General features: G+C 45.9%; 1 protein-coding gene across 8 annotated transcripts in view; it reads right to left on the minus strand.

Annotated features, from left to right (window-relative positions):
• AGAP2 (ArfGAP with GTPase domain, ankyrin repeat and PH domain 2) overlaps positions 1 to 13945 on the minus strand; it is a 319313-nt gene that overhangs the window by 78571 nt on the left and 226797 nt on the right. For all 8 annotated transcript variants that reach the window (XM_075591590.1, XM_075591591.1, XM_075591588.1 and 5 more), the window contains exons 2-3: positions 12055 to 12113; positions 4281 to 4368 (exon numbers count right to left, since the gene is read on the minus strand). In XM_075591590.1, the coding sequence (XP_075447705.1) occupies positions 4281 to 4368; positions 12055 to 12113 (147 nt within the window). The remainder of the gene's footprint in view (positions 1 to 4280; positions 4369 to 12054; positions 12114 to 13945) is intronic.

A 13945-nucleotide genomic window follows, 5' to 3' on the forward strand; every position in this document is an offset into this window, starting at 1 on the left:
TATATTTGATCTCACTATATAAGGAGCACCTCCAGGATCTTGGCTGATTTCTTCAGGCCGGGTTGTATACCAATTTATTTATTTATACATTTTTTATTTTTCTTATCACTGTTTATATTGCAGTTATTATTGCTTTATATTATATTTAGCTTCTTAGGGCGCCAGAAATATATTTTTTCCCATATTTAATATTAATGTCATAGAGTCCAGGTGGGCACCATGAGCAGGTGAAGTTCATGCAGCACCAACAAATTCCCAATAAAGTACAGACACTACTGCACTTTTCGAATGAAGGTGATGCTGACCAAATTATGTGGCGGTTCTCCTCGCTCCCCACAAACACACCTCTCTACAGAGGAATATCCAATTAAGAAGAAAATACATAGAGCGTATATCATTTATTTCTTAACTTCTTTAAACAATGCCTTTATTTATATATGGCTCACAATAATAAAAGTGCTATACACTCCTATATATAGTACGTTTGAATACGTTGCGGAAGTAATTGAGAAAGTATGAGTAAAGCGCCCGTTTCAATTATTTTTCACTTGTTTTATATGGACCAATTTAGGACAGAGTGAGTAAGTTTTCTTTTTTTTCTATTTCCATTTCTGAATTTTCTGTTTTCGCAATGTTTATTTCAGTTTTTTTTTTTAGTTTTTTAAAAAAAAATACAGTTCTTCATATTCCTTCTCTGTGAGGCCCGGGCCATAGAGGGGTGAGGAGAGTGGAGGCGCGCTAACGCTGAGGCTCGCCTGCTTTAGTCAGCGCGATTCCACGGACTTGCAGGCGAGCCAGAGTGAGCGAAGGGAGCGGGGGGAGGTGGTTGGAGGCGGGGCAGTGACGTCGCTGGGCCAATCGCCCGCGACGCACTGACGTCAACGTCACGGCGACGTGACGTTGACGCTGCTTAAGGCTGATTGGATGTTTTCAGCCGACAGCGCGCTGAAAAACAGCTTGGCGCTCGGCTGAAAACTCCAAAAGCCTCCGCACGCCTGCGGACGCTCGCATGAGCCCCCTCTCAAGGCATCCTCATTGAGGATGCAGGGGCTCAGCGCTGAGCATCCGTACGGCTCAGCACGGCCTGTCCTTCTATGGACTCGGCCTAAGGCTCTGTTAGCTGATGTGATTTAAAGCAGCAAAACATGAAATCTTATGTTTTTTTGTTTTTTTATAAATCAATTCTGTAGTATTAGATACTAGTGACTGTTTTTTTGCTTGTTTTGTTTTTCAACTCTTACTGCCATTTTTAAAGCAGCAATACTTTTTTTTTCTTATATTTATATGTAAAGCATGTGACAATGTATAATTCTACATTTTACCTAAACTGGCAATCGTTTGGTGCTCCTGTTATAAATCTGTCACAATCCGGATTGTGTGCCTAACATAATGGCTGCTTCAGTCCCTGTATCTCAGCAGCTACAGTACAATGTATCATTATATTACAAAGTTAACATTATTTATTGTTGCAGTTTACAGCTCAAACTGCTGGGAACATTGACAACAAATTATCCCAAACAGGAAAGTGTTGCAAATATCTTGCACTGCTTGGGAGTTGGGTTAAAGCCTGTTATAGAAATCAAAGGATGCTTTAAAACAAATTAAAATGGCATCAAGAGTTGAAAAAAATAAAAATAAATAAATATTATCTAATACTACAGAACGGATTTACTTAAAAATATATAATTTCACATTTTTTGCTTTAATGAGTTTTAAAGCATCCTTTGATCGATTGATTGACACAAATTGTGTCTGCATCTGCGGGATTGCCGGCTGGTGATATCACAAACTGCTTTTAATACCCATACCCTTGTGAGCGCACATGTTTCTCTCCCCCTTCACTTATTAAAGGGTTGCACGGTTTTACATTATGGGACGTGTGGGTTCTCTTGATTGATACAGTATATATATATATCAATCAATCAATCAATCAATCAAGAGAACCCACACGCCCCATAATGTAAAACCATGCAACCCTTTAATAAGTGAAGGGGGAGAGAAACAAGTGCGCTCACAAGGGTATGGGTATTAAAAGCAGTTTGTGATATCACCAGCCGGCAATCCCGCAGATGCAGACACAATTTCTATCAGTCCTCTCATAGACGATGCGAGTCCAAAGTAGAAGGAAACTCCACATCAGGAGACTTCAAATCTCGCAGCTTTAGGTATGTGTGTGTGTGTGTGTGTATATATATATATATATATATATATATATACAGTGTTCGACAAACCTATACATTTGCTCGCCCCGGGCGAGTGGATTTAACATCGTGGCGAGCTCCTATTGGCCCAAGCAGCACACGTGTGGTACTAGGTGGCGAGTAGATTTTTTGGTGATTTGTCAACCACTGTGTATATATATATATATATATCTCTGAACCCCGTTATAACGTGGAGCTTGGGGTCCACATAATGAGACCGCGTAACAACTGGGATTGCGAAAAAATTTAAAAATGGTAGCAGCGATCAGGGGTTCCGAGGACTTACCTGGCATCTGCAGCTCTCTCCTCTCCCTGCTTCATCAGGCTCCATCCATGTGCTTGGCACGTGGCGCTTATATTGGCGCTTATATACGCTCTCCCAAGCTTGGTGCGACAGTTCAATTTGACTTTCGAGCGCAGAGGAGGGTCACATAACCCTTCTCTGACCAATGACAGCCCAACAGTGAATACAGCCACAATAAACTTTTGCTTTATTGCAGTACAGGCAGTCCTCGGTTATCCGACACAATGCGTTACTCAAAATGGCGTTGTAAAGCGAAACGTTGTAAAGCGAAACACGTTTTCCCATAGGAACACTGTTTAAATGAAAGGTTCCGTTCCTTAAGGCATTTTTAACACTAAAATACACCAAATATTTTAGGCAGGCAATAAGATATGCAGCACACACATAAATTATATAGTGTATATACTGTATTATATATATAATATAACATAATAAATAATATATTATAAAGTATAATATAATATTATATAGTATAATATTATATATATATACGCTCTTACGAAGCTTTGCAACGTTGTTTATGTGAATGTGTATATATATACACACATACACAACTTTGCAAAGCGTCGTAAGAGCGTTGGATAAGCCATTTTGGCGTTGTAAAAATGAATATAGGTATGCATTGCATAGCGTTGGATAAGCCATTCGTTGTAAAGCGAAGCGTTGTAAAACGAGGACTGCTTGTACTGCCGGGGAATTGATCGTGTCATATACCATCCCCCTGCTCTAAGCATTACATACACCACAATGTGGTGTATTCTCTTTAAACAATCCTATGGTTGTTTGTATGGTGTATTCTAATTGGGTGATTTACTGCAGTTTTAAGGTTATTTAATATGTTAAATGTTTATTTTTTTTTTAAGTCAGAACACCCTCTGTAGTGTAGCAGTTAGAGAATTGCACTAGCATATGAAGTACCAGGTGTTCAATTCCCGCATGGTGTAGGGGGGGAGTTGGTGTGTGTGTGTGTGTGTGTGTGTGTGTGTGTGTGTGTGTGTGTGTGTGTGTGTGTGTGTGTGTGTGTGTGTGTGTCTTCGTTAGCAATAAAGCATTGAATCTTATTAAAAAAACAAAAAAACCTTGGAGATGTTTTTAAATCGGGTGCTCAGACCTTGTTGTAGCAGATCGCGCTATAACAGGGTTATAAATTTGTAAAATATCATCATGTTCAATATGTCACATAGGGAACTCTAATACAATAAGTGCATAAAACATACAGGCACACAATCAGAAAAAGGAATCCTTGCCCCAGAGAGCTTGCAATCTAAATATACAACAATATCAGAAAAAAAAAAATCTTCTTATAGTCTTAAAGGGGCAGTCCCATCTAAAACCAAAGTGAATTAATGGCAGTGTCAATAGGTTAAATATATATGTTTTGTCCCTTTTTATTTTACTTATTTTAAAGGGTCTAATTATTTGTATATGATTTTTTGAAACTTTAAAAGTTTCCACAGCTGTTGTTATTTCTCTGATTTTTATATACATTAGATTTTTCCTTTTGTCGTTTGTTAGTTTACTCATTTTTCCATCATTAATCATATGCATAGTCACGTGCATCTCAAAAGCGTGAATTTCAGTGGGCCTTAACAACAATACATTTTATACATTTTTCACAACACAAAGAAGTAAAATGTCTAGGTTAAGGGTGATTGAATTTAGCTAATACATTATGTATTGATTTATTTACCTTTGGCCTTCATGGGGGGACTGTCCCTTTAAATAATCTATTTGAACGGTTCCTTCAGTTGGAAATCAGAATATTAAGTACTTACTTTCAGGTGCTTCTAGGGCCAGATAGGAACCTGTTACAAATCGATGCACAAGGGCAGACTTTGCACTCTTAATGTTTCCCACAACCCCCTGAGAAGGAAAACAAATGTTGCGTTCAGAGTTCAGAGTGTATGGCATGCTACATATATTTGCTGCTCTGCATTTCCAATGCTGGATCTCTGCAGATAATGTCTCTTCCATTAAAAACCAATGGCCATTTCCCCTTTAATCACTGATTGCATTTTAATGTTTTTTTCCCATAAACATGTAACAACAGTTCCTTACGGTTCGGATACTTTCCTCTTTTGATGGTTTCAGTTAGGTTTATTGCTTGGTGATCACAGAGCAGAATAATAAAATGACCTTCATAATTACAGTAATAACATTATTTATGATCCTGAAGAGCAGAGGCAGAGAAAACCAATTACCTTTATGATGACTTGGCCAAGATCAGAAGAACCAATGGGCATTCTACAAGGCATGGGGGCCATGGGTAGTAATTAGACTGAAGACAATGATGCATTATTTTACAACCAGTCATTGGAACTAAAATAGTGCATGCTTATATTTAGTTTGAATGCCAATGCAACATTGGGTTGGTAATTGAAACCATTATGTGAAAATAGAAGCAAATATGTGCTCCAAATGGACTACAGACGGGCAGCTTGTTGTAGGCAGGGATTGCATAAGACATCTTCTCATGACTTATGTGAAAAACTGCAGTGGGCACTCCTCAGTTGGACTAATAATCACCATCTTTTGAGACAAATAAACTTTATAGAATATACTGTAGTATTACTAAAAATTAAATTTAAAAAAAAAAAACTCCATGTTGAGCCATAAAGGTATTAGAATACAGTATATGTATCAAAGAAAAGAAAAACAGTGTGTGACAAAGCTGAAAGAGGAGTGGCTCAGTGAATAAAGGATCACTGGTTTTGAAAATGAGGACACTGACTTTTTAAAGCAATAGAGATTGGTTCAAATCCCGGTGTCAGCTCCTTGTGATCTTGGGCAAGTCAATGTATATCCCTGTGCCCCAGGCACCAAAATATACATGGTAAATTCATCGTGGCAGAGTTGGTGCCTGTAAAATTATACTGTATGTACAGTTCTGTATACCATGTGCTATACTGTAATTGTGAAGCGCTTTGAGTTCCGCTGGGGGAGAAAAAAATCTATATGTAATAAAGTTAATAAAGCTGATGCTTATGTAGCCCCGAGGTAAAAATTCACTTGCTGGCCCCCCTCCGCGAGTGCCGTGTGGTAGCGGGTGCCGCCGGAGGCTGCGACGGACCCGCCGGCACTTCGCGTGGGTGGGGGCCAGTGCAGGGAGTAGCGCAAGGTGCTGCGGTGCAGGCCGGTTGCCGTGGACGCGATCGGGCCGTCGCTAGGGCCGCGATCGCGTTGCCACCGGCCTGGCTTGTACAGGAGAGGGCGCCGCCATTGCGCGTTAGCTCGCGCATGCGCAGTAGGCGGCAAGCGCGAGATAGGACCCCAGGGCTAGGGAGAGATCGCGTGAGAGTAGGGAAGAGGATAGTGAGGTTGCGGCGGCCATTAGGCGTTCGCGCATGCGCGGGAGAAGCGCGCACGCGGCCCCAATACTCAGGCAGCCCCCTGGGAACTACAATTCCCAGGAGGCATAGGGAGACAGGCACCAGGTGCCCCATAGCAGCCAATAGGGCTGGAGGAAGCTCAGCCCGGGAAAAGAGATACATTTCCCGGGCTTTGCATGAGTCAGTCAGGCTGAGGAGAAGGAAGGAGTAGGAAGGGTGCAGGGAGCGAGTGGCTCCTGTACCAGGTAAGGGTTCTCCTTAGGTCCCCAGGCAGGCCCCAATTCCCAGTAAGGGCAGGGGGTAACTGAAGATGGACGGCCCTAGATAGGGAGGTCACCCTTAGGTGCGGAAGGTGCAGTTTGGCAGTGCCACAGCGGATAGGGCTGTGCGCACTGGCAAATAGGCACAGCGTGCAAGCAGTGGATTTGCTGCGGGTTCCAGTATATGGTGTGTGTATCGTTCTGTGTGTTGTTGCTGCATGTGCTGGGTGCAGTGTGTGCAGCGTGTGTGAGTACCTGCAGGTTGACGGTGAGAGCGGTGTGTCTGCTGCAGGTGCTTTAGGAGTATCTAGTAGTTAGTAGTTACAGATAGGACTGGGTAGCTAGGGGAGGGGGCAGGTTATTACTCCGCAGGCCCTAGGAGTTTTCCCCCAAGCCACCCCAGGTTGCGGTTCATCAGGGACAGGCCCTAGGTTAGGGTTCCTGTCACGTTAGGGATAGATAGGGATAGCGGCGGTTGCTGTTCCCGAGAGTCGGTGTGTTCCCGTGAAGAGGTGGGACCCTCGTTGGGGTCCTGGAGAAGCACCTGGATAGGATCAGACGGAGGCTTCGCACGTCTGACCCTTTTAGAAGAGTGTAGCAGGCCCGAGCACCGGAGTGCTCGGAAGGTATTTCTACACATGTGCACCAACAGGCCTAATAGATAATTTAGTGACTGCGCAGTCACCCACGACCTCCGTAGGAGTACGAGACATTGGGTGTGGGGGATCACAGGACACTGGGTGGGAACACCAGACATTGGGCTGAGGTGATATGGTTAAGGTAATGCGGATAGAGCATGATGTTATGTAATGTGTTATAAGTGTGTTCAGTAAAGTGTTAGTATTATATATGTGTGTTATTGTATTTCTTACCCAGGGCTATCTTTCATAACGGGGATCCTGGGTAAGTGCAGGCGCTGCACCAGGTAAATGGTAAGGGTTTCCCCAGGCTCCCAGCTAGCGGAGGCTCAGATCTCCTGGAGCCACAGGTGTTATACAGCTACCAGTAGTCCCTTAGAAGAGGTGTGCCGCAGGGAAAGGGACCGGTTAGACCACAGGGGCCAATGTGAGATTGGGTGGGTCAGGCCGGTTCACAAAAAGGGCTACATTTGGAGGCGCTGCTGAGATATCAGACCTGGGGTGCCCTGTATGTTTTTTTCTAAATTGTGTCCTATTTTTGTTTCGCCATGGGGAAGCCATCAAGGCGGAGGAGCCACGTGCTAAGTTCCCGGCCGCGCGGGAAAATGTTGCCAACAGTTATCCAGGACTGGCGGGAAAACCCGAGCCCCGCCCCCACACTGTGAGTGACTCAGTACCGAGTTCGCAACATTCCCCAAAAGACTGTGCTGCCCCTCCTCTAGAGTCCACCAGGGGGAGGGAGTGTCTTGAGCAGAAATCAGCAATTTCTGTTCCCCCTAAGGAAAGCAAGGGATGCCGAGAAAAACACCCTTGGCTGCATAGAATCATACGGGCCCCCCATTTAGTCTTGCCAATGGTGGTGTGCCCGTGTGCGTTAAAAGAATGGAAGGTGACGGGTGGCTGGATGGACGGAGCATCTGAGTCACCAGTTGCCCTCACGATGACCGTGGTAGACGGGGAAGAATGCCTGCACGGCCGTCTGAATGAATGTGAGTGTGCCGTTGGTGAGCTGACCCAAGGGCCTAAGTGTCCTGACTGTGCGGCGCAGTTCCTGCAACCCAAACCGCCAGCGGCAGAGGACACTGTTGCAGAAATGGAGTGTTCCCTCCCCGAGGATGAGAGAGACTGCCAGGGGTTACACCCTGATGTGTATGAGCCCTGGAAATTGCCAGGAATAGAGGTCACGGTGCTAATGTGCCCCTGCCTGAGTGAAGCCCTTAAAGAGGGAGTCGAACCGTCCCAGTTACAGCTAGGTTTCAGGTCAACTGAAGTGGACGGAGAAACGTTTACCCAGTGTTTTGGCCTCAAATGTGGCTGTTCCCAGAGGGAGGCACTGGCGTGGGAGCCTCAATGTGAGTGTTGCGGGGCCTGGTTCCTAAAGCCTATCCTGCCCCAGGCGGCGGAACCAGCAGAGGAAGAAGAGGAGGAGCCGGACCTCTCTCCTACAGTAAATTATGCTTGTCCTCAGTTTGTCTTAATTCCAGAGGCCTCCGGGGACCCGTGTGTCCAGACCACTGTTGCAGACCCTCTCAAAGGGGACATTCAAATGGAAGAGCAGGAACCTCTGATGGCGGAACCTGCGGAGAAAGATGCGCCTGATGATGCTACCAAGGTGGGTGAAGCCGCTACTAATGCTTCTACTTCAGCGATGGAGGTGGTGGAGGGGCCGTGTGCCCAAATGGACTTTCTAGATGCTGAGCCGGAGCCGCTGAAGGCGGAGCTCCAGATGTTGGAACCCCAGATGTCGGTTCCAGACCCGGTTCCCGAGCAGGAACCACTGCTGCCAGAACCACAGATTCCGGAGGCCCAGGGTAAGGTGTTTGTACCCCCGCCCATGTGTGGTGATTCTAGCGACCAACCGAGCGTGGTGATGCGCCTGCCGGCGGACCACTCCAGTGAGGTCGCTGAGGCAACCACCTCAACTGATGCAGACCATGATGTGGGCCCGTGTGCCCTGCAACTGCCAGTCTGGCCTACCACCGAGGTACCAGCGGTCCCAGGCTTGGGATCAGTACCTGCTGACAACGATAGGGGTAAGTTGACTGCCCCAGGGGTGTCGGGTGTGAGCTCCCCGGTGATCGTGGAGCCTGGTGACTCCAAAGGTAGGGTCACCCGGGCGATGGGCTCACCCTGTCATCGCGTCCTGGTGGAGGTGTCTCCCCCAGAAGATCTCTGCAGATCATGGAATGAACTCGACCTCATCAAGGTATCCGGTGTAGCGGACCGGAGCGACACATACTCCTGCATGAGGAGTCTCCAAGCTTGGCCTTCCCGAGACCCGGGCCTACCCGAAGAAGTTGTGCCATCCGCAGAAGAAGTCACCGTTAAAGGGATGGTTGGAGCGGACAAAGACTGTGTTGAGACCGCTCCGGTAGTTGTGGCCTCTCCCATGTGCATGATGGAGCGTTATGTTCGCCATGTGGTGGACAGAGGAAAGAGACTGAACCTCCCTGTCTCCCGTGAGACGAAACCGGAGGGTCCGGCAAGGGTCAATACCCCGGACCCCTTACTATTTTTTCTGCAAGGGGGAAAGGGGGGTTGGTGCAAGGGACTGGTCTTGAGCTCCAAAAGACTCACAGGAGTCAAGGTGGGATACCCTCACCCAATCAGTTAGGGGCACTCCACTCTGAGACTCAGCTGGCCTCGGGTATCCATGCGGGTATGTTGGGTACCGGTGAACAAATGCCTATTGTATGTGATGTACTGTTTACTATGCATTTTTCATTGTGTAACACTATGTATGGTTGCTACCCAAGCGAGGTCGTTGGGATTCTGCGAGGGGGAGAATGTAGCCCTGAGGTAAAAATTCACTTGCTGGCCCCCCTCCGCGAGTGCCGTGTGGTAGCGGGTGCCGCCAGAGGCTGCGACGGACCCGCCGGCACTTCGCGAGGGTGGGGGCCAGTGCAGGGAGTAGCGCGAGGTGCTGCGGTGCAGGCCGGTTGCCGTGGACACGATCGGGCCGTCGCCAGGGCCGCGATCGCGTTGCCACCGGCCCGGCTTGTACAGGAGAGGGCGCCGCCATTGCGCATGCGCAGTAGGCGGCAAGCGCGAGATAGGACCCCAGGGCTAGGGAGAGATCGCGCGAGAGTAGGGAAGAGGATAGTGAGGTTGCGGCGGCCATTAGGCGTTCGCGCATGCGCGGGAGAAGCGCGCACGCGGCCCCAATACTCAGGCAGCCCCCTGGGAACTACAATTCCCAGGAGGCATAGGGAGACAGGCACCAGGTGCCCCATAGCAGCCAATAGGGCTGGAGGAAGCTCAGCCCGGGAAAAGAGATACATTTCCCGGGCTTTGCATGAGTCAGTCAGGCTGAGGAGAAGGAAGGAGTAGGAAGGGTGCAGGGAGCGAGTGGCTCCTGTACCAGGTAAGGGTTCTCCTTAAGTCCCCAGGCAGGCCCCAATTCCCGGTAAGGGCAGGGGGTAACTGAAGAGGGACGGCCCTAGATAGGGAGGTCACCCTTAGGTGCGGAAGGTGCAGTTTGGCAGTGCCACAGCGGATAGGGCTGTGCGCACTGGCAAATAGGCACAGCGTGCAAGCAGTGGATTTGCTGCGGGTTCCAGTATATGGTGTGTGTATCGTTCTGTGTGTTGTTGCTGCATGTGCTGGGTGCAGTGTGTGCAGCGTGTGTGAGTACCTGCAGGTTGACGGTGAGAGCGGTGTGTCTGCTGCAGGTGCTTTAGGAGTATCTAGTAGTTAGTAGTTACAGATAGGACTGGGTAGCTAGGGGAGGGGGCAGGTTATTACTCCGCAGGCCCTAGGAGTTTTCCCCCAAGCCACCCCAGGTTGCGGTTCATCAGGGACAGGCCCTAGGTTAGGGTTCCTGTCACGTTAGGGATAGATAGGGATAGCGGCGGTTGCTGTTCCCGTGAGACGGTGTGTTACCGAGAGACAGTTGTGTTCCCGTGAAGCGGTGGGACCCTCGTTGGGGTCCTGGAGAAGCACCTGGATAGGATCAGACGGAGGCTTCGCACGTCTGACCCTTTTAGAAGAGTGTAGCAGGCCCGAGCACCGGAGTGCTCGGAAGGTATTTCTACACATGTGCACCAACAGGCCTAATAGATAATTTAGTGACTGCGCAGTCACCCACGACCTCCGTAGGAGTACGAGACATTGGGTGTGGGGGATCACAGGACACTGGGTGGGAACACCAGACATTGGGCTGAGGTGATATGGTTAAGGTGATGCGGATAGAGCATGATGTTATGTAATGTGTTATAAGTGTGTTCAGTAAAGTGTTAGTATTATATATGTGTGTTATTGTATTTCTTACCCAGGGCTATCTTTCATAACGGGGATCCTGGGTAAGTGGAGGCGCTGCACCAGGTAAATGGTAAGGGTTTCCCCAGGCTCCCAGCTAGCGGAGGCTCAGATCTCCTGGAGCCACAGGTGTTATACAGCTACCAGTAGTCCCTTAGAAGAGGTGTGCCGCAGGGAAAGGGACCGGTTATATCACAGGGGCCAATGTGAGATTGGGTGGGTCAGGCCGGTTCACAAAAAGGGCTACACTTACAATGGCATTTTCTTCCTATCTCTTGGGATCAATCACCCAATATATTCTATACTTGCTTTGTTTGTATCTGTCAGCTTCAGATTTGGGAAAACGTTGTCATTTGTTAAAATAAACTTTCTTAATTACTTGATATTAGACCACACAAACTAAATAGAGAATCCTGATAGAAAATGTAACTTTTAATATAATCGCAGTAAAAAAAATGGCATGAAAAAGTAAAAACATTTTAAAAACATTACAATTTTGATTTGAATAATGTATGTTCTTTCATTTTTTATTCTCTTGTGGCATTTTTTTTACTGTGATTACATTAAAAGTTACATTTTCTATCAGGAGGTCCTCTTATGAGTGCATTTTATGGGGTTTTGTATGTATTTTACTTAGTCTAATAGTTGATTATCTCAGATTGCACCACTCCTATCTTATACTTTAGCTGAGCAGGGACAACAATCATAGTTGTACCCTAATTCCTTGATACACATATTCAATATTGTCTACAATCGTACAGTATATCTTGAAAAATAGAGGCTTGCTTTTTGCTATTGTTACCGCAGTGCAACAACAAAAAACACTGGTGAATGGGCTTTGGCACTGGTTCTCAAACCTCTCCTCAGGGACCACCAGCCACACTAAGGTTTAGGAATATCCAAAGCACTTGCACACAGGTGAATGTACCTTGCATACAGTATATGAATAGAATGCTGGGTGGCTGCCTCAGAAGACGTTTGAGTATAACTGGTGTTCAGTCATTTAGCATCATTCCAAAACTATGCTGCATGCTTTATATATTATAATGTAGGTAAGAGGCTTACCACTCTAAGTTCTGCTACAGAGCGACTGAGAGTCCACTCCTGACTGTTCATCACACATTCTGCAAGAAAAGAAAATCGGAATATCAGTAAGTGCTGATTTCTGTAAAGGAAAACGTCTTTTAACAGCATTTGTGTACATGTAAGGCGGCACCAGTACAACTTTACCATTTCATTTTAGATCATGCAAAAAGTGAAGCAAGCCATCACTTACATGATTGACATTTTAGTTCACTTTCACAGACCTTCAATAAGACTTGATGAAGGTACACAAGTTTAGACTGAAACGTTGATCTTGCAATGAAATAAACATTTTGCACCAAGACCGTGTGTGTGTTGACTTGCTTCACCTTCACCTAAATAAATGTTTATTGGCACAATGGCCTAGATCCACAAAATTTTATTAAATCGGCGATAATATTCTACATTATGAAAAAAATATCATGAAGAATATTTTTTCAATTTAACGCTGTATTCACTAACAATTTTATCTGATTAATAATAACTTAATTTGCATTTGGCGGTAATGTAGGAGAACCGTGATGGGCACTATTGCAATTTCATTAATAACGGCACAAATTCCCATGCAATACTACAATATATACAGATGTGGCCAGCCTTACCGTCCCTAGAGCCACAGATGGAATGCAGAAAAGCCGAGGCCTGGGGGAGGTGGCTGCCGCGACGGTGTTACAGAGGGTCCATTCTTTTCAATGGAACCTCCCGCAGTGTTAATCCTTACGGGCCGCGATCGGCGAGGTCGCGGCCATGAGAATGGTAAGGCTGGCTACATCGGTACAATACATGGCTACCAAGTATTTTAACCGCTTTGATACCTGATGGTCTTCCAATACATATCAAAGAAAGGCCTTCATCCAATAGAGGGGTTAAAAGAATAAACACTACTATCACTACACTACTTACCCCATTGCATACTAAAGAAGCAAAGCCCATTGAATTACAAAACTGAAGTTCCAGGGGTCTTTGACCCTGAAGACCGTGGAAGACCTCAACTTGGAAGTCGTAAGTGGTCTTCCTTTTTCATTATCCCATTGAGTGCCAATGAGGCTGTCATGGGGTTAATGACCACTCTTTGTATATTGTAATGTATATTTTTATAATGTTTTTTAAGTTATGTTTTATTGTTGTTGGTTCAATGGCATTAAGTCATATTAACCAGCTTTGGGTAACAGGTCTGTAAATGATTAATATAGATGGGGGGTTGTTAGATGTTGGGGTGGCTGCTGTATGTGCAAAAGTAACTTCGTATAAATTGTTCATTTACATGCTCATTTGCACATGCCATGTTAAAAATATTGGTGACGTGTGCCATATGGTGATATGGCTTTAGTGAACAGGGTGACAAATAAAATGTGTGTTAAACATAGATAATGCTACTTTTTTCATTTATCGACCCGTAGTCCATCTAGGCCAATCTCTGTGATGGATGTGCACCGTGGCAGCTTCTCTCTGATTTGTGAGTGCTCCTCTGACTAGTAATTGCTATAGCATTATACTACTATAGACACTTTAACACGAGATCTCCTAACAGAAGATTAGATCATCTACAAAGGTTATAGTGAATGCCAGTGTGGTCTGAGCTTTCTGAGTGACAGCTGTCTCACATTACAAAAGGAAGCTCTCTCATATCTCCCCTGGGAATACTTTGAATTCCAGGCTTCTGTTTTGTACCACAGGGTTGAAAAAAAAATTGGCTCAAATAAGCCTGGCTGTCAGGAAGGTGTTATTGTCTTTAGAGAAGGAAGCTATACGTAAATAAAGCACTTGCTGTTACTTTAATCAGAAGATTAGCCGTGATTTTACTTGGAAGTTAATACAAAAGTTGTTATTGTACTTAAAGAATCCGCATGTACGGTGGTGTGATGTGCTTGGG

The sequence above is a fragment of the Ascaphus truei genome, chromosome 3, assembly GCF_040206685.1.
Source record: "Ascaphus truei isolate aAscTru1 chromosome 3, aAscTru1.hap1, whole genome shotgun sequence".
Classification (NCBI taxonomy): domain Eukaryota; kingdom Metazoa; phylum Chordata; class Amphibia; order Anura; family Ascaphidae; genus Ascaphus; species Ascaphus truei.